Here is a 21,874-nt window from a genome sequence, read left to right on the forward strand (position 1 = left end):
ATGGTACAATCCTCACACCACCTTTTTATGACTGCCTATCATATATATTCAAAGTCATATGCAGATATGCTAAAGAATCTTGTGCCTAAGGAAAAGAAATCATATTTTTCATATTCTTAGAAATAAAACCTTCCTTTGGGCTCGTGGAGAAACGCTTCATGGATCGTGAACTAACTGTTGAGCATCAGGAGTGTAACACAGCTACCAAATGGCTAATTGCCTTTGATGATCAAAGTGAAGAGGATTTCCCTCTTGGACCAGCAGCACTAATATGCAAGGGCAGAGCATCTATAGTAATTTTTAAAATATTTATTTACTTTTTTGATGGAGAGAGAGAAAGGGAGAGAGAGAAGCATCAACTGGTTGCTCCACTTAATTTGACTGCTTCTGGTAGGTGCCTTGACTGGGTATCAGAGCAATGATCTCAGGCTCAAGGGAAGCCAGTGACCCCTTGCTCAGGCTGGTGCCCTTGGCCTCAAAATGGTGACCTTGGGATTGTGATGACGATCCCACACTCAAGCCAGCAACCTCGAGTTTTGAGCCTCTGACCTAGCATCCCAGGTCGATGCTCTAGCCACTGCACCACCACCAGTCAGGTCATCTGTAGGTGTTTTTTTGTTTGTTTGTTTTTATATTTTTCTGAAGTAAGAAGCAGGGTGGCCGAGAGGCAGACTCCTGCATGTGCCGACTGGGATCCACCTGGCATGCCCAGCAAGGGGCAATGCTCTGCCCATCTGGGCCATACCTCCGTTGCAACTGGAGCCATTCTAGCACCTGAGGCAGAGGCCATGGAGCCATCCTCAGTGCCCAAGCCAACTTTTGCTCCAGTGGAGCCTTGTCTGCAGGAGGGGAAGAGAGAGATAGAGAGAAAGTAGAGGGGAAGTGTGAGAAGCAGATGGGCGCTTCTCCTCTGTGCCATGGTCAGGAATTGAACCCGGGACTTCCACATGCCAGGCCAATGCTCTACCACTGAGCCAACCAACCAGGGCCCATATGTAGTTTTTGAAGGTCTTGTTCAAGTGTGGCTCAACTGAATTGTAGAGAAATTGTAATGCTGCTTTCTATAAAAAGCATAGTTTATTCATATGTTTTGATTCCCTACTGGCATGGTATGCATTAAAGAGAATTCAGCAAGGTAGACAATAGTGGAGGAAGAGCTGCAATTTTACTGCAATGATTTTTTGTTGTTGTTGTTAAATAGCCAAAACTTTTCTCTATTCTGCTCTGTTTGGGTTTTAATACTTGCTAAAATCTGTTTAAAATACTTGTGGCCAGTGTTTATTATACTGTGGTTGCATTGTAGTATATAAAGTGGTTATTAAGTACTGTGGTTATAAATCATTTGAAGAGCTCTATAACATTTTTACTGGCTTGTTTTTTTCTGTGTTCCTATTCATAGGATATCAATAACGAGAGTGACAGCTGACATTTCTCTTGCTAAGAGGTCTGTCCTAAATAATCCCAGCAAGAGAGCAATAATTGAACGTTCGAACACTCGGTCCAGCCTAGGTAAGACGTTCAAAATGCGGTACTTGTCCAAGCTGTGCTTTCAGACTGAGATAACAAGTGTTGAGTTTGTGAATAGCTTTTCCCATTTGCTCCCCAGTCTGAATGGGGGAACTCTGAATAACTGAAGAGAATGTGATCTGTGGAAAAGAAGGGGGCGAGTCCTGCAGCAGCCAGCACCTCCTCTCTCAGCTCTAGTCAGTTAGCTAATTAGCCTGGTGGGAAGAATCCTCACGGGGCTCTCCTAGTCTGTTATTGCCTAACTGTGTGAAGCCACTCATCTCTGCAGTGCCCAGCTTTCTCACGGTGGTTAATAATATCTGTCATACCTAAATCGTAGCTGACATGAAAGGAAATTAGATATTCAGCCTCCTTAGGTCTTTAGAAGAAAGCTAGATCATGGCCTTCTTTGTGTTGCTTCTGCTGCTAACTAGTAGTACCCAGAATAGTCACATCTTTAAGTGGAAATAGTAACCACCATTAATAATATGCAGGTTGTTTAAACATGTCTTTCCAAGAGCACCAATTTAAAGACATCCTGAAATGTACCATGATGGAGAAGATAAAAAGTGGTTGCATCAAGCCATATATGAGCAGGGCTGTACAGGCTGGATTCACCAGGCACAGAAGCACGTACATGCTGCTGGTGAATCACAGCATTCATATCAAAAGGCTGTTTGTGGTTTCTACGGTTGCCAAGTGGTATAGTCCACGCATAACTTTCTGAGAGTCTCTTTTGCGTTCACATTCTAAGAGCAACTTGTTTTACTGCCCTCTTCCTCATGGGTAGAGAAGGGTCTACTATGCCACTACCTTTTTTAAACTACTGAAATGAGCTCTATAGATGATTGAAAACTAAAAAGATAAACAATAGAAGAATTCAAGGTAGATTGCAGGCTCAAACATCTCATCAAGAATTCATGGAAGGTTGTGCCAAGAATTGAGGGGGTTGGAAAGAGACTACCCAAGTATCATCTCTATATTCCTGGCATGGAGTTGGCAGACAATAATTGATCGATAAATGTTTATCTGATGGTTGCTTTGTGAAAGAACGCTGAACTCAACAAATGAAAAAGGCGTCAGAGCTTATGAGGGCAAAGGCCCACGCATCAGTGGTTTCTTTTATTTTTTTTTTTAAGTCCTGTATTTAGAGCCTTCCGTATACAGAATGAAATGCTTTTAAAGGCACAATATTTTAACTTTAAGGAGGTAATGATGGCAGAATTGACAATGGTGAATCAGATTACATAATTGACTAGAACCAAGTGTCACGGGTGACAAGGATGCCAAATTAGGTTGAAGATTTCTCAAACAAGCATCTGTTCTCTGTTCTCCTGTCTTTCACTCTCCTCTCACTCTTCCCAGCGCCTTTGACTTCCTCTGATGTATAACGAGAGGCTAGTGGATGCTTAAAAGCATAAGCTAGGTTGCCTGGCTTTAACCATATGTAACAGCCAAGGGTTTCATGATGAATCTTTGAAGTCATCGACAAAATTTAGTCACCTGTTGTCAGAGTCAGTGGAGTGGGTGGGGTGGAGTTAGTGTAAATATTGAGGAAGAAACAAGGTAGACATCAGCCCATTGCTTTCCCCTTTACTCTGTAAATTTATGTGCCACAAACATTGGAGTTGGTTTAATGGCAGTCTATTATAATAATCACTGTGTGAGCCATTTATGTCCATTTGCCTGCTTGTTAGTGAACATTTGCATTCATCAAATGTTTATTGAACACTTGGTACATGCAATGCATTGTGCCAGACTTGGGAAATACAAATGTGACTAAGACAAAGCCTCTTACCCATGAGCAAACAGAGAGGAGAAAGAGATGGTTCAAATAGAGTTTGATAAGGAAATATGAGCAAAGAGCTAGGGCTATGAAGAAAGAAGGGTAGAGAGTAAGAGATGTCTGAGAAGACATCCCAGAAGTTGTACATATTTGAGCTGGTTCTTCAAGGCAAACAAGAATGTGCAAAGATATCAGCATATAAAAAACAAAAAACATTGTGTGGTTGAGAAACAACTAGTTCTGTACAGAGCATGCTTATAAAATGGGAGTGCATGACATGGTTTGAAAGCAACAGAAGAGACTGAAAAAAGTCAATTGAGTCCAGTATGTTAGGGCTCTATGTTCCTTGCTAAAGACATCTCCAAAATTAATCCTGTGAAATGGTACTTTTAAAAGATACCAAATAGTTGTTACATCCCAAATGTGTTCTATGGTCAAATAAATTTGAAAATTCTGTATTAAACAATTGGAAGTTTTCTTCACTGCAAGGCTTTTCAGAGATGTTAAAATATAAAGGGTAATGCATGCTTGAAATTTCAAGAGTAGGCAATATTTCTCTCACAGAATGCCTCCTTCTTCCCATAGGCTAACTTAAGGAATTAGGCTTCCAGGCTACTCGCTTTGGGAAATGTTGCTTCAAGCCCTATGGAGCTATTGAAGTAGTTTAAGCATTTGGATATTAAAAAAGGATCACAGCCCTGGCCGGTTGGCTCAGCGGTAGAGCGTCGGCCTAGCGTGTGGAGGACCCGGGTTCGATTCCCGGCCAGGGCACACAGGAGAAGCGCCCATTTGCTTCTCCACCCCTCCGCCGCGCTTTCCTCTCTGTCTCTCTCTTCCCCTCCCGCAGCCAAGGCTCCATTGGAGCAAAGATGGCCCGGGCGCTGGGCATGGCTCTGTGGCCTCTGCCCCAGGCGCTAGAGTGGCTCTGGTCGCAACATGGCGACGCCCAGGATGGGCAGAGCATCGCCCCCTGGTGGGCAGAGCGTCGCCCCATGGTGGGCGTGCCAGGTGGATCCCGGTCGGGCGCATGCGGGAGTCTGTCTGACTGTCTCTCCCTGTTTCCAGCTTCAGAAAAATGAAAAAAAAAAAAAAAGGATCACAGGTGGTAGAAAGGCTGGAGAGAGATGGGTCCAGATCCGTCATAGTCAAGTTGTAGGTGTTTATTAATGTCCCTCCAGCATCACAGTCCATGACTCCTCACAGCTCCATTTGTCTGAAATAAGATCATGATGAAAGTTTCATTGGAACCCTTTTGAGGATCAACCTGGGTAGTCAGGATTGTTGGATTTGGTTCAAGTTATTCTTTAAGAAAATTGGTTACGTAGATAAATATGCCTTTCACTTCCTCACACATATAGTTTATTTCTTGCATTCTGTATACATATTATCCAAATATCAGACCCACTCCAGTATATAGTGTGGCTCTTGCAGCCTCCTGGCTTGCTCTGCCTGAGGACCTCTCTGCTTGTTACAGAGTGCCCATTGCCCTAGTATTTTGTGTTGGTTAAGCAGCAGGTGTGCCCGCCCTGTGCATCTGTCAAAAACCACACTTTCCTCATTGCTGGTGCAGAAGAGATAAGGACCAGGTGTTTCTGAGTTACTTGCTCAGAGCGCCTCGAGGGTTCTCTGTACCAGAGCAGTCCAGTTTGCATCACTGCCTTTTTGCTACTTCAGAAAATACTGTATTCAGATTTGAATCTTAAAGCAATAAAGACTTGTTCTAGCATAGTCCTGGGCAGGAGTTAACGTTAAACCAAGGGCAGTTTCATAAAAACCACAAGTGGAGAAAATGCCCCCAACAGCCTGAGGCTGAAATTTATTGCAATAAAAAATAAAATTTATTTTTTAAAACTCTCGCATAAGAAAAGTATTTTAAAAAACTGTTTCTGAAGTGAGAAAAAGGGGACAAATATGCTATTATGACTAACAAATGTAGAAAATCATTTCAGAAAAATTTTGCAAATAAGCCTAATTGTCCAAATTCTTTACATTGATACTTTGAAAATTACCTTTCAAAGCAACATGAAATCTTTCAGTCCATTTATATTAGATCATATGAAAAAGGGTGGATATGTTGACTCTTTAAATTCATACTTCTAATACAGATCGTGCATCAGTGATTTTGTAGGAAATGATTTGTGTGTGCTGTAAGGCAATGCCCAAGAAATAGAGTGTCATGACAGTTCTGAGCATTCACAACGCCACACACCAAGTCAACCCATTTGATTACAGAAAGGAGAACTTTTTAGTGGGGCACATGAACTTGAATTTATACTGGATAAGCAAAACAAATTATGGGATTCTGGTGCACACCCCTTCAGCAACAACACCTTATCCTAGCTCATCTTTGGAGTACAGGTAATTTAAATTAGGTAGCTTTGTCTGCTCTGTACAATTTGGACACAATTACAGTATTGTTAGGTCACACCTGTTACTCAAAATAAAAAGCAAAACAAGATCATCTCTCTGAAAATTAGTCTAATGGAGACTTTGGACCTGACCCAATATATCAGATGATTTGTAAAGTGATAATCTATTTTGATCTTTTAAAAATGACTGGATTGCTTTAGACATTGACATTAACTAGATTCTGATAACTTGGCTATTACAGCCACCAAATAGATGTATGTCTAGATGCATTGCCACATTTTAATATAATTGGTCTTAGTTGGTATCTTTTAATAATATGGAAGATAATTATGCCTCAGAACTGTCCACTTGGCAATAATACTTAGATTAAGGCTTAGAAAGATGCTAGTTATAAGAGTAGACCCAGAAAGTTTAACCAGGGATATGAAGCTGTGCAGTTCAGTCAAAACAGGTAAAATGTGGGATTTTTTTAAAAAAAATCATTATCCCTAAAATATTAATCGATAAGTTGTTCATTGGTAGAATAATTCAGTGCTGCCTCTGAGGTTGCTCTGCATGTGTGTTTCAGTTATTTTCTAAATGTGATTTTAGTTTTTATAGCTAAATAAAAATTCTCTGGAAAAAGCAACAATCAAAAATAACAGAGCTATATAAATAGCTAAATATTAGGGTGAATGAAAGAAGCAAATCAAGAGAAACATCTCAAATTTTCTACCAACTATTTGGTTTTATGCAAAACTCAACCCATTTTTCTTTCTTGAGAAGAGATCTTAAGTTAGATCAGAATATGTAAATTCCAAATGTTCCGTTTTTCAATGTAGACATCTGAAAGGGGTGCTATACATATTTTTTAAATATAGAAACTGATTAGTAAAGAGAACCATGCCTGACCAGGCGGTGGCGCAGTGGATAGAGCGTCGGACTGGGATGCAGAGGACCCAGGTTCGAGACCCTGAGGTCACCAGCTTGAGTGCGGGCTCATCTGGTTTGAGCAAAAGCCCACCAGCTTGAACCCAAGGTCGCTGGCTCCAGCAAGGGGTTACTTGGTCTGCTGAAGGCCCGCGGTCAAGGCATATATGAGAAAGCAATCAATGAACAACTAAGGTGTTGCAACATGCAATGAAAAACTAATGAGCAATGAAAAACTAATGATTGATGGTTCTCATCTCTCTCCGTTCTTGTCTGTCTGTCCCTCTCTCTGACTCACTCAGTCTCTGTAAAAAATAAATAAATTAATTAAAAAAAAAAAAAAAAGAGAACCATGACTTGCTATTTGTTATTTTTCCTTTTAGCGGAAGTGCAAAGTGAAATTGAAAGAATCTTTGAGTTGGCAAGATCTTTGCAACTGGTTGTTCTTGATGCAGACACCATCAATCACCCAGCACAACTTATAAAGACTTCCTTAGCACCAATTATTGTTCATGTAAAAGTCTCATCTCCAAAGGTAATTTGCTTATCTCTAGTTTAAGATTAACAGGGTTTTTGTTGTTGTTGTTGTTGTTTTTGCTTTGTGCCTTTTTGTTAGTGGACAAGGAGAATGTCTTGTTTAGACCCTTTTTAATGAGAACAGTTTTTTATTTCCCACAGTTTGTAAAGGTTCTAGAAATTCTGAAATAGCAAATAAAAAATAGTCCAGTCCTTCATAAAGCTCATGGTCTATTGTGGTTCCCTAATCAGGCAGTTATGCAAGAATATAATAGAAACAGAAAATTTTAAAAGGTGAGGAAAAGTAAACTATGTCTTTTCAGATACTTTGGGTTCTACTTTGTTAATTTCTTGGGTAATATTGATTCTTGTATCAGCTAATATTTGCTCCCCAATTAAAAGAGTACCTAGTTCAAGAAAGGTATCTAGATTTATCATATAGAAAATAAAACATCACTGTCTAAAATCTCTTATGGAAACATCGTAGATCCTTATATTTGTACTTAGTTGGGTTCTTTGAGGAGTACAGAGGGTCCTCGGGTTACAACACCATTTCGTTGCTATGTCAGTGACATAACCTGAATTTTGGTGTAAGTCAAAACGCCTAACACAAATGGAACACTTGTGCTTTTAACAGTCCAGAATGACGTAGGTGAGCACACTGGGGGATGCCAACCCCCTCACTCATACACCACATTACTGCATATTCTTCTGCTGCATGCAACCAAACTAGTTCACCCACATGGTCCGTATGTAGGACACTAGGGGCAAAAGCCAAAACACTCACATCTCAATTTTTTAAAGTTTTATGGGAGTGAATATCATAAACTCAAAACGTCGTATGTCAAGACTGTTACAACCCGATGACCCCATACAGTAATTCTGTGAGTAAGCACATGGGGTGTTTGCCATGTACCTTCATGCCACCAGGGGAGAGAAAAATGAAAGTGAGACAGCCTCAGAATGGTCACTTTTGATTTGGGTGTTCTTTCATTTTTAAAAACTGTTTTAAAAGTTTAATATGAAGTCTGTACCTTTGGGGAGTACCACCTTAATAATCAGTTTTTTTTCCAGTGCCTCCAGCAGTGCATTTTAGTACTTACCTGGCAATTCAACTTCCATCCAGGACAGTAGTCTCCTGTTGTGGTGGACAGTTTCACCAGAAGCTTTGCCCTCTCCCATCCATCGTGGGCACTGGTTCTGCCTAGGATGAGCTTGGAAATCCTAACCAAACCAGAACCTTTTGGGAATCATTAGAATTGGGTGAAATCACGTTAACCACCTGGAGGTCTCTTTGAAGGGGACTGAAGGAGATGCAGGTGCCCTTCATTGCAGTGGAATAGATTTCAACCTCTCACCCCTGCCCCCATGACCGTGTGGCTCACAGGTGCAGGAACTGGGGCTCTGGGAGACATGTGTGCTGAGGTACCATAGAGCCTCAAACACTAGTACTGCTTTTGGGCAGAGGTTCCTGTTTCAGCTACAAAAAAAAAAAAAATTAAGGGAGAGTGAAGTCTCTGGCAAAATGCAGTTACAGCAGTGCCCAAAAGACAGGTGTACCACTGGTTTATATGTGGCAATATACCAGTACAAATGTTTTGCTTAGATTTCTATCATGAGATTCTCTTACTACTGTAAAACTGAACTGGGACCAAACATATAAATGACTCTGATATTTATGTGATATTGAGATAGCAAATCAAAATATTACTCAACTGAATTTGGACATAAATGACCTGGTACAGATCAGTTCCTCCACTTTTGCAGGGCTCCCTTTGAAATCTCTGGGTAAACTCCATGGTGGGAGCTCAGGGTCCCATCAAGACCTCACATGGAGTGAGAATAGGACGAACCTATCAAATCCACAATAACTGAATGCCAGTGTAAGCAGATGATGTCATTACAGGGTTTATAGATATGATTTGTCACATTCCATTTTCTCTCTATTAATCCTCAGTGCTAAACAGACTATAAAAAGACATCTTTGGTATATTTGGGTTTTTTTTCAACTCGTTGACAATATCTCAGATTCATTCTTCTTCTGTCAGGTTTTACAGCGGTTGATTAAATCGAGAGGAAAATCCCAAAGTAAACATTTAAATGTGCAACTGGTGGCAGCTGATAAACTTGCACAATGCCCCCCAGTAAGTACAGTCATTTTTCACTTTTTGTCTTGATTATTCTTGACTAGTTAAGAGACTATGGTGGTGTTTGTGTTTCTTTTCCATATTAGCATTGTCATTTATATTCTTGAATGACGGTGATGATGGTATATTGTCATCAACCTAAAGAATTTCTTGGAACAAACTAATGCTGTGATGTTGGCTGCACTCAGGCATCCGGAACTGGGTGTTGTCTGCCATGTAATAAGAAATGAACTTAGTGTCCTGTGCCTAGATCCTTACTGCTACCATGACTACCTAGCAAATAGTCAGCAAACTACTTAATTCAGTCATGTAGACACTTTTATGAAAAGAAAAGAAAAGTAAAAGGAAACATATTGATTTGTCTTTCCTTAACTTTTCCGCCTGAAAGTTCTGATAAGCCAAAAAGATTATGACATTGATGGTTGAGAATTTATTGGAACTAGAATTATAGCCAATGAAGAGGTCAGGGTTGAGTAAGGTGAGAAGTCGTATTATAGCAACATTTCCCCTAGCGCTGTGGCCAGATAACAGCTGCTGAGTTGGAAGCCAAGCAAGCAGGGGGAGGTGGTGGGTGGAGGAGGTAACGGCTGTCGTGTGGGTCACCAGTGTCCTCACCTGCCCAGCTGACTTACTATTTCTGTGCTTGTGTTTCTCTAAGAGAAATAACTGTTTTGTTTGTTTGTTTTCACTGATTTGATTCATTGTATTTATACTTCCATAAGGATTGTGTGTGTTCTGTGGAAGCATAAAATCCAGTTCAGATGTTTACATAGACAATACAATACAGCTGTTAAAAGTATAGCCTCTGGAGCCGGATGGCCCAAGTTTGAATGCTCACTCATCCACAGGAGGCCTGCATCCCTGGTTAGGTAGTCTTCAGCGTGTACCTCTCTCGTTGAGTTTGTGAACAGACTCAGTGAGTGAGTATGTGGTAAAGCCTTTGGGAACAGTGTCTGGCACACCATACGCCCATCTAAGTGTTTCTGTGTTAATTGCAAGTTGTACCTATGCTGTGTGTGCCTAACCCGTCAGGCTCTGTGAGGACCTGTGCCTCTCTGGTTTGCTGTTGTATCTCAAACTCCTATCACAGTGTGCCCATGATACAATTTGAGTGAATGAATGAAAGAACATACAGGCAATAAGAGTAATAATGCATCAATTTATCAGATGCTTACAATGGGCCAGATACTGTGCTGGATGTTTTACATAGGTTATCTTTAATCCTCACAGTTACCTAGTAAGATAAGTGGTATTATCTTCATTATATAGTTGAGTCAACTGAAGACAGAGGTGAAGTGTTTTCTCTAAGGTCACACAGCCAATTAGGATCAGATTGACGATTTGTCTGGCTCCAAAATCAATTTTCTCTCCTTACAACTGCACCCAACTGTTCACATACACACGTGTGCCCACACATATATGGTTATGTGCACACACGCCCTGGTTACCTGCCTTCAAAGAATTTGGATAGCTTGAAGTCTGCAGTGCTGTGGTAAGAAATCTAGCTTGACATTGTCTACTAATGAAGTCCACTTATTTGATGGAAGGTATGATTAAAGCACTGAGCAAATGTAGACAAAGGACGGGAACCTTTTTGATCAGCTACCAAAAGCCAGGAACTATGCTGTTGTCTCCAATCTTGAGAACAGCCTTATCATGATAATTATATCAGTTGGGGTTTTCTGGGAAGCAGAGACCTAAGTAGAATTAGACGAACAGATTTATTGGGGAAAATGCCTAGGAGAACTCAAAGGGAGCCTGTTGCAGGTCTGACCCCGAGAAAGGAGGGCAGGGAAGGCAGCAGAATATGTAGGAGGAGCCTCAGCCTGTGATGCATCCCTGAGAAAATCTCAGTCAGTCAGATGGGATCCCCAGAGGAAAGACTGCCAATTAGAGGAGCTTTACGTTGAGTCGAAATACCCAGGCTCCAGTCTCTGTGCTGTGCTCAGGCGCCGAGAGGGGGCGTCCTGGGGAGAGCACGGCCTCAGCCTGAGTGCTGGGGCGGGTCCTGCAGGTGCAGCAGCCTGTCTGCTGCCTGCCCTCATCAGCACAGGCTCTCGCTCCAGGGGCAATCCGAACCTGCGCCCCTGTCACTGCCCTAGTAAAGAACATCATCATTACTTTCTGAGGAGACAGTCCCTGGGTAAGACTTGTTGGGTGTCATAATTAGTAAATGAACCCCAAGATTCAACCTTAGATCTCTCTGACTCCAATACACCTGTCCACTATGCCAGCGGTTCTCAACCTTTTTACACTTGAGGGCTGGTGAAAGTAGGAGAGTTATTTTGGGGACTGCTAAAGCAAAAATAAAAACCATTGCAAGGATTTAGCGCATTATGTTTTAATTATAGTACTGTAAAATGAAAATTCTCTAAAATAACTAGATGAACAGTAAATGTGTATATTTTAATAGAACAAAACTGAAATTTCTAGAGACTAATACTAATTCAAGTAGAGCTAGCGTGGAATCTGCTGTTGCTTCTTTGCAAGAACAATTGATGACCGAGGCTGCAGTTTTGTTTCCGAAAGACGAATTGCATTCAGTTTCTCTGTTAGGTCTTCATTAGTCGTAAGAGCCAAAAAAAGTCTTCTCATACAAGTAAGTAGTAGAAAATACAATTAAAAATGTAATAGTAGGCCCTGGCTGGTTGGCTCAGTGGTGGAGCGTCGGCCTGGCGTGCAGGAGTCCCAGGTTCAATTCCCGGCCAGGGCACACAGGAGAGGCGCCCATCTGCTTCTCCACCCCTCCCCCTCTCCTTCCTCTCTGTCTCTCTCTTCCCCTCCCGCAGCCACGGCTCCACTGGAGCAAAGTTTGCCCGGGCGCTGAGGATGGCTCTGTGGCCTCTGCCTCAGGCACTAGAATGGCTCTGAATGCGGCAGAGCGATGCCCCAAGATGGGCAGAGCATCGCCCCCTGGTGGGTGTGCCGGGTGGATCCCGGTCAGGCGCATGCGGGAGTCTGTCTGACTGCCTCCCCATTGCCAGCTTCGGAAAAATACAACAACAAAAAAATGTAATAGCTTTCTAACTAAAAGATGGATTTTCTTTTTCTAGTGATACCCAAAATTGTGACAGTGATTGCATTTTAGGTTTGGACACCAGAGTGATAGCAGAAGATAAATCTATCAGTTTTTCTTTTTCACAATGATTAAAGGAGCAGGAGTTGATATCTTTCATGAAGGGGTTATTGATTCAGAGGTTACCTTTACAGGAATCCTCATTTTTCAGGGTAATAATGATCATAGTTTAGAACTAACACTCTTAAATGTTGACTTATTGTATTAAATACAAATTTCCTGTTGATGTCTGCAATAATCAAAGGGGCTTGAAAAAGTGGAAACATTTCTACATCTTCTGTGGAGCATTCAGTACTACATAAGTTTGTCTGAATGCCTTTTGTCTTTTGCTCATGATTTGTAAATGCTCTGCACAGTGCAAAAGGTTGTTCGAACAAGCCTACAAATTCCTAGTATATCTAATACAACCTCTGGTATTTTCATTGATGACTCAGGCTAATAAGTGGCAATCACCTACACATAAGCAGATTCAACTAAGATCACTAGGTCTATAATCTTCATACAACATCAGGGTAGTTAACTCTTTCACAGACCAGCACAAATTTCTGGCATACCGACACCTGGCAGTTGGAAAACACTGCACTATGCCACTCCACTGCTACACAGGGCTGTGTAGTGTTGATGAGCCTCTGGTCCCCAACCTGGTCTTGCAAGAAGTAGTCTATTTTCTATTTTGACCCCCATCCCACTGGGCAGACAGGATATTTAGCTATGCTTGCAGGCACCTTTACCCTATTCCACAGCCGAACAGCGACCCCAAGTCGTAGGGTGGGGTTGGTGAGGATGTTGAGGAAGTTGAGGGAGTGAAGGGGAGAGGTCCAAATTGCAGAATCATTCACCAGGCCCAAGTAATCCTGAGGGATGGCTGTCTGCTGCGTCAGACCTCAGATGGAGCAGGGGACCCTCAGCAAGAACCCTTCCTGTCTGGGACGTTGAAAAGGGAGCTCCCTTTTTTCTCCGTCTGAGGGAGGGGTGTGTCTTCCTCTTTTCTCCTCTTGTTGCTATTAAAAGACTTCCTCTCTGCTTTGGCTGTACTAAAAACATCCCCACCTGCCTTTGTTTCTGGGGTAGTTAGCAAAATCTCTCCAACCAATTTAGACTTTTGGGAAACAAGACCCAGGAGGGGAAATGGGGAGCTAGCAATTTCCTGCCACAACCCCAATCCCCTACTCCCTGTCTCTCCCCTCAACCTCTCCCCACCCACCAGACAAGGGAGAACAGATCCTGCCACCTGCTTGAATGGTAGACAGGAACAGGGGAAAATACAAAAGGAAAAACACAGACTGGTATCTTAAAACTTGTTTGCCATGTCTGTCTTCACCGATGTGAGAAGGTCTACACTGTGGGGACAGACCGGCTCTGGGAGGCCCAGAGGTGGCGCTGAGATCCGCAGGAGTGTGCAGGAGCAGGCTGGAGTGTAGGCCTCTCTAATTCCATCTGGCAGTGTAATCAGATTGACTGACTAGGAGGAAGGTATTTCACAAGTCTGCCCAAATGCAAATACCAAAAGCAATAGGCTGGCTTTCTAAGTGGTGAGCTCCTTATCTCTAAATGCATTAGATTTTAGGCAGGGGTTGGGGTGGAGCAGGCTTTATTAACAAATGCCAGAGATATTGTACAAGGAATTTCCTCTAGGGAAGACTATGGTAAGCTATCTAAGACAAGAATATGGTATCTAAGATTCCTTCCCTACTCTAAGACTCTGATTCTATCTAGAGTTTGGAAGTGATCAGCATAGAGATATTATTGAATGCATATGGGTTGTGGAACCCAGGGAAGAAGAGAATATGAAAATAAATACATCAAGTCAGATGTTATCTTCATTGTTTCAGAACATCACAGTGCAATGTACAGTGATATATTATAAACGTGTACACCTGAAACCTATATAATTTTAATCATTAAGATCAGATACTTCTACAGGTCACCATATGGGCATGTCTGAGAATATGATATCCGTGCCTCTATGTGGTTAAACCAGACAGACTCCAAATATTTAGTCCATGTGGCTTGCCTGCAGTTAACTTCTTGGCAAGTATTAAAATACATTCAGCAAGCATGTTTAAAGCATTAGGCTTGGTACCTTCCTACGTGTGAGGGATACAAAGGCATGTTCCTGCCGCCAAGCAGTATATAGACTAATACAGTGATTTTCAACTGGTGTGCTGCAAGAATTTTTAAAACGTGCAATACGTACCTGACTGTCTAGTCAGGGGCACTGACCTCTTTTCTCTTAGATTGTCAAATAAGAAAATGAGAACAGCCAGCCAATGTGAATGAATCAAAATTATATCTATTTTTTTGTCGGATCGGCTAAAGTGTATTTATGGTGTGCTGCAAAATTTTAGTAATTAGTTTATATGTATCATGATATGCAAAAGGTTGAAAGTCACTAGACTAATAGGATTACAGTTTGTTGTATCAACTCTTGGCAAACAATTTGGTAGGTCATAAATCTCATAGATTAGAGAGTGGTTTAGCTCAAAGCTCTTCTACCTTAGCGCTGTTGACATTTTAGGCGGGATATATTTTATTGGCAGTCCTGTGCATAGTAGATGCTTAGCAGGATTGTGGTCGTTAGCAACTCCCCAAGTGTGACCACTGACAGCATCTCCAGACATTGCCAAATGTCTCCTATGGGGAGGGGGGAATCACTCCAGATTGAGAACCACTGGATTAGATTAATATATGCACAAGTTTTGGGTAATAATGTTATAAGAAGTCTCAGTAAGTAATTCCTTGTGATACATTTTAGGTAAATTGAAGTTGCTTCTTATTAAATTGATCTTTTTATGAGAATGAGTTTATTAAGATTTATTTCTAATTACTAGAGAAAATACTTGTGCTCCATTAAAATGAGGTATTTTACTGTTGGGGGGTAATAATTGAGTAGTTGTACATATAATACAACTTATTACATCTGAAATAGCTGGAACCAAGAAAAGATATGTGCATACTAAATGCAAATAATACTGTGAGCTGCCTTAGGACTTTTCCCCGGGTCAGAAATTTCAGACAGCTTCATACATGGGGAAGACAGCCTTGCACTCTCTTTATCTTTCGGCAGGATAAATAATTCTTTGTTGTGTATAATTGGTCAGATAACCTGGAATTTTAAACAAGCAGTCTAGATCAGCAAGGTTACCTTGTATTTAATATTTTAAAACTGTTTACATTATTAAACATGTTCATTTGGTATTCTGTGAGCAGCATTTGTAATGCTAAGAAGGAATTGTACACTCTACTTTGGCCTGCTTGAAGAAATCTCTGGATTATTAAAAAGTAGTGGTAATCTAAAAATGTGTCTGCGTTTGTCCCTGCTCTGTTTCAAGTCCATAGTTATAATGTCATCCAAAGATGGGTGATCACTCTGTCATGGTAGTTCTAGAAGAAGAATTTGCTACTTGCTTAATTGGCCACTACATCTCCAGTCTGTAAAGTCAGCAAATTACACTGGCAGAGTCTCACATTGCTAAGAAATTGAAAGGCAGCAGTTCTTGCAAAGTGAAATCCAAGAGAGTACTGAAAGAAGTTTTAACTCCTTGTAACCAGAAAAATGAATACTAAATTCCGGGATACGATACAAAGTCAACAGGTGTGATGAGGAATGAGCTCTGATACCAAAAATGTTTGCGAAAACACTTGCTTAAACAAACCTTAATACTGAGCCTTAATACTCAAGCCTTAATACTGAGCATGTTATATTTCCATTTGGGCAAATAGTGTGCAGTACTTGCGCTAGATGTTGACTATAGAACCGGTTTTCTACGCAGCTTCCTATGGGTCTAGTGTTTGGCGGAATATTTCCAGGAAGAGATTGATCCAGCCCAACCTCCTCGTTTTAATAGTGAGGGAACTAAGACCTAGAGAGGTGGATGGGCTTTCCAAATGTCATTTACTTTGACCAAAGTCAGCATAAGATCTCTGTCCTCCTTTAGCGAGACTTTAGATAGTGAACGGCAACAGGCTGGTTATTATACGTTCTCCTGGAAAGAAATCATGGGTTTTGTGGAGGAAAGGAACATTCCCCCCCTTTTCCCTAGTTTTTCTGTCTGATCTAATAATCAAATTGACAGATCAGCAAGAGAAAATAACCAAATTTAATTATGTATGTATATATATACAGGGGTTCCCATGAGAATATAGGAGCCAAGGACAAATCTGGCAGTAAATCTTTTTTTGTTGTTGTTAAATTTTTTTTTTTAAAGTGTTTTAAAACTGTATAAACATGATTGTAATGGTTAATTTTTTTTTTTATAATTTTATTTTTTTAATGGGGTGACATCAATAAATCAGGATACATATATTCAAAGATAACAAGTCCAGGTTATCTTGTTATTCAATTATGTTGCATACCCTCCACCCAAAGTCAGATTGTCCTCTGTCACCTTCTATCTTGTTTTCTTTGTGCCCCTCCCCACCCCCTATCCCTCTCCCATTCCCCCCTCCCCCCCGTAACCACCACACTCTTATCAATGTCTCTTAGTTTCACTATTATGTCCCACCTACGTATGGAATAATACAGTTCCTGTTTTTTTCTGATTTACTTATTTCGCTTCGTATCATGTTATCAAGATCCCACCATTTTGCTGTAAATATTCCGATGTCATCATTTCTTATGGCTGAGTAGTATTCCATAGTGTATATGTGCCACATCTTCTTTATCCAGTCATCTATTGATGGGCTTTTTGGTTGTTTCCATGTCCTGGCCACTGTGAACAATGCTGCAATAAATATGGGGCTGCATGTGTCTTTACGTATCAATGTTTCTGAGTTTTGGGGATATATACCCAGTAGAGGGATTGCTGGGTCATAAGGTAGTTCTATTTTCAGTTTTTTGAGGAACCACCATACTTTCTTCCATAATGGTTGTACTACTTTACATTCCCACCAACAGTGTATGAGGGTTCCTTTTTCTCCACAGCCTCTCCAACATTTGCTATTACCTGACTTGCTAATAACAGCTAATCGAACAGGTGTGAGGTGGTATCTCATTGCCGTTTTGATTTGCATTTCTCTAATAGCTAAAGAAGATGAGCATCTTTTCATATATCTGTTGGCCATTTGTATTTCTTCCTGGGAGAAGTGTCTATTCATATCCTCTTCCCATTTTTTTATTTGATTGTTTGTTTGTTTGTTGTTGAGTTTTATGAGTTCTTTGTATATTTTGGATATTAGGCCCTTATCTGAGCTGTTGTTTGAAAAAATCATTTCCCATTTAGTTGGCTTTCTGTTTATTTTGTTATCAGTTTCTCTTGCTGAGCAAAAACTTCTTAGTCTGATGTAGTCCCATTCATTAATTTTTGCCTTCACTTCTCTTGCCATTGGAGTCAAATTCATAAAATGCTCTTTAAAACCCCGGTCCATGAGTTGAGTACCTATGTCTTCTTCTATGTACTTAATTGTTTCAGGTCTTATGTTTAGATCTTTGATCCATTTTGAGTTAATTTTTGTACAGGGGGAGAGACTGTAGTCCAGTTTCATTCTTTTGCATGTGGCTTTCCAGTTTTCCCAGCACCATTTATTGAAGAGGCTTTCTTTTCTCCATTGTGTGTTGTTGGCCCCTTTATCAAAAATTATTTGACTATATATATGTGGTTTTATTTCTGGACTTTCTATTCTGTTCCATTGGTCTGAGTGTCTATTTTTCTGCCAATACCATGCTGTTTTGATTGTCGTGGCCCTATAATAGAGTTTGAAGTCAGGTATTGTTATGCCCCCAGCTTCATTCTTTTTCTTTAGGATTGCTTTGGCTATTTGGGGTTTTTTATAGTTCCATATAAATCTGATGATTTTTTGCTCTATTTCTTTAAAAAATGTCATTGGAATTTTGATGGGAATTGCATTAAATTTGTATATTGCTTTGGGTAATATAGCCATCTTGATTATATTTATTCTTCCTAGCCAAGAACAAGGTATATTCTTCCATCTCATTATATCTTTTTCGATTTCCCTTAACAATGGTTTATAGTTTTCATTATATAAGTCCTTTACATTCTTTGTTATGTTTATTCCTAAGTATTTTATTTTTTTTGTTGCAATTGTGAAGGGGATTATTCTTTTGAGTTCCTTCTCAGTTGTTTCATTGTTGGCATATAGAAAGGCTATTGACTTCTGTATGTTAATTTTGTATCCTGCGACCTTACTGTATTGGCTTATTGTTTCTAGTAGTCTTTTTGTGGATTCTTTGGGGTTTTCAATGTATAGGATCATATCATCTGCAAAAAGTGATACCTTTACTTCTTCTTTTCCGATATGGATGCCTTTTATTTCTTTGTCTTGCCTGATTGCTCTGGCTAGAACCTCTAGTACCACATTAAATAAGAGTGGAGAGAGTGGACAACCCTGTCTTGTTCCTGATTTAAGGGGGAAAGCCTTCAGTTTAGTGCCATTTAATATGATGTTAGCTGATGGTTTATCATATATGGCCTTTATCATGTTGAGATATTTTCCTTCTATACCCATTTTGTTGAGAGTCTTAAACATAAAATTGTGTTGTATTTTATCGAAAGCCTTTTCTGCGTCTATTGATAAGATCATGTGGTTTTTGTTGTTTGTTTTGTTGATATGGTGTATTACATTAACCGTTTTACATATGTTGAACCATCCTTGAGATTCTGGGATGAATCCCACTTGATCATGATGTATTATTTTTTTAATATGTTGTTGTATTCGATTTGCTAGTATTTTGTTTAGTATTTTAGCATCTGTATTCATTAGAGATATTGGTCTGTAGTTTTCTTTTTTTGTGCCATCCTTGCCTGGTTTTGGTATGAGGGTTATGTTGGCCTCATAAAATGTGTCTGGAAGTATTGCTTCTTCTTCAATTTTTTGGAAGACTTTCAGTAGAATAGGAACCAAGTCTTCTTTGAATGTTTGATAAAATTCGCTGGTATAGCCGTCAGGGCCTGGACTTTTATTTTGGGGGAGGTTTTTAATGGTTTTTTCTATTTCTTCTCTACTGATAGGTCTGTTTAGGCTTTCTGCTTCTTCTTGACTCAGTCTAGGAAGGTTGTATTTTTCTAGGAATTTATCCATTTCTTCTAGGTTGTTGAATTTAGTGGCATAAAGTTTTTCATATTATTCTACAATAATTCTTTGTATATCTACGGTTTCTGTGGTGATTTCTCCTCTTTCATTTTGGATTTTGTTTATATGAGTTCTTTCTCTTTTTTCCTTGGTAAGTCTTGCCAAGGGTTTGTCAATTTTGTTGATCTTTTCAAAGAACCAGCTCCTTGTTCTATTAATTTTTTCTATAGTTTTTCTGTTCTCTAATTCATTTATTTCTGCTCTGATTTTTATTATCTCCTTTCTTCGGCTGGTTTTGGGTTGTCTTTGTTCTTCTTTTTCTAGTTCCTTAAGGTGGGAAGTTAAGTGGTTCACTTGGGCTCTCTCTTGTTTGTTCCTATATGCCTGAAGCGATATGAACTTCCCTCTTATCACTGCTTTTGCTGCATCCCATAGATTCTGATATGTCATATTGTCATTTTCATTAGTCTGTATATATCTTTTGATCTCTGCACTTATTTCTTCTTTGACCCATTCATTTTTTAAAAGTATGTTGTTTAGTTTCCACATTTTTGTGGGATTTTTTTCCTCTTTTTTGCAGTTGAATTCTAGTTTCAAGGCTTTATGATCAGAAAATATGCTTGGTACAACTTCAATTTTTCTGAATTTGCTGATGTTGTTTTTGTGGCCCAACATATGGTCAATTCTTGAGAATGATCCATGTACACTGGAGAAAAATGTATACTCAGTCACTTTGGGATGAAATGTCCTGTAGATGTCTATCATATCCAGGTGCTCTAGTGTTTTGTTTAAGGCCACTATGTCTTTGTTGATTCTCTGTTTGGATGACCGATCTAGAGCCGTCAGCGGTGTATTGAGGTCTCCAAGTATGATTGTATTTTTGTCAGTTTTTGTTTTAAGATCAATAAGTAGCTGTCTTATATATTTTGGTGCTCCTTGGTTTGGTGCATATATATTACGAATTGTTATGTCTTCTTGATTCAGTGTCCCCTTAGCCATTATGAAATGGCCATTTTTGTCTCTGAGTACTTTTCCTGTCTTGTAGTCAGCATTATCCGATATGAGTATTGCTACACCTGCTTTTTTTTGGATGTTATTTGCTTGGAGTATTGTTTTCCAGCCTTTCACTTTGAATTTGTTTTTATCCTTGTTACTTAGATGAGTTTCCTGTAGGCAGCATACAGTTGGATTTTCTTTTTTAATCCATTCTGCTACTCTGTGCCTTTTTATTGGTGAGTTTAATCCGTTTACATTTAGCGTAATTATTGATACTTGTGAGTTCCCTATTGCCATTTTATATCTTGCTTTCTGTTAGTTTTATGTCTTGTTTGATCCTTCTCTTTCATTTTTCTATCTTTTGTTTTTATTTGGTTGTATTCCATACATCTTTCCTCTGTTGCTGTCTTTTTTATCTCATGTGCTTCTGTGGTGGTTTTTTCAATGGTGGTTACCTTTGAGTAATGAAAAGGGTCCCTACCCTGTTCATTGTAGCGAACTATTTTGTGAGTACTTTTGCACTCCATCGTCCTTTGCTACTGTTAATCTCCGTCTTCTCCCCCTCTTTCTTTTTGTTGTTGTCACAGTTTAAATTTGGTTTTATTGTGTTCTTCTTGGAACTTTTACTTGTGGCTCTGTTTTTTTTTTGTTCTTTGTATCTGATTGGAGAACCCCCTTTAGTAATTCCTGGAGTGGGGGTTTTCTGATGATAAAATTCCCTCATCTTTTCTGTATCTGTGAATGTTTTTATTTCTCCTTCGTATTTGAAGGATAGCTTTGATGGGTATAGTATTCGTGGCTGAAAGTTCCTCTCTTTCAGGACTTTAAATATTGGGGTCCACTCTCTTCTAGCTTGTAGAGTTTCTGCTGAGAAATCTGATGATAATCTAATGGGCCTTCCTTTATATGTTGTATTCTTCTTTTCCCTGGCTGCCTTGAGAATTTTTTCTTTGCTGTTGGTTTGTGTCAATTTCATTATGATATGCCTTGGAGTAGGTTTGTTGGGGTTAAGAAAACTTGGAGTTCTGTTTGCTTCTTGAACTTGAGGCTTTATTTCTTTCCACAGGCTTGGGAAATTCTCATCTATTATTTGTTTAAGTATGTTCTCCATTCCATTTGCTCTCTCTTCTCCCTCTGATATACCTATTATTCTTATGTTATTCTTTTTGATGGAGTCAGATAATTCTTGTAGGGCTATCTTATTTTTTTTAATTTTTGAGTCTCTTTCTTCTTCTCTCTGTTGTGCCTCAAGTTGCTTGTCTTCTATTTCACTAATCCTCTCTTCTATCTGACCTGTTCTATTAGCTAAGCTTGTTACTTCGTTTTTCAGCTCGTGAATTGAGTTTTTCATCTCTGTTTGATTTGTTTTTATAGTTTAAATTTCCTTGGACATATATTCTTTGTGTTCATTGAGTTGTTTTCTGAGCTCCCTATATTGCCTTTCTGTGTTTTCTTTTATATCTCGGAGGATTTTTAGTATTTCTATCTTGAATTCTCTGTCATTTAGCTCCAAGGTTTCCAATATATTAAATTTTTTCT

General features: G+C 39.7%; 1 protein-coding gene across 4 annotated transcripts in view; it reads left to right on the forward strand.

Moving 5' to 3' along the window:
* Positions 1-21,874, forward strand: part of CACNB4 (calcium voltage-gated channel auxiliary subunit beta 4) — a 287,143-nt gene that overhangs the window by 247,383 nt on the left and 17,886 nt on the right. For all 4 annotated transcript variants that reach the window (XM_066279533.1, XM_066279534.1, XM_066279536.1 and 1 more), the window contains 3 exons: positions 1,400-1,509; positions 6,955-7,106; positions 9,136-9,231. In XM_066279533.1, coding sequence (XP_066135630.1) covers positions 1,400-1,509; positions 6,955-7,106; positions 9,136-9,231 — 358 coding nt within the window. The remainder of the gene's footprint in view (positions 1-1,399; positions 1,510-6,954; positions 7,107-9,135; positions 9,232-21,874) is intronic.

This window comes from Saccopteryx bilineata, chromosome 5 (assembly GCF_036850765.1).
Source record: "Saccopteryx bilineata isolate mSacBil1 chromosome 5, mSacBil1_pri_phased_curated, whole genome shotgun sequence".
NCBI classification, from domain to species: domain Eukaryota; kingdom Metazoa; phylum Chordata; class Mammalia; order Chiroptera; family Emballonuridae; genus Saccopteryx; species Saccopteryx bilineata.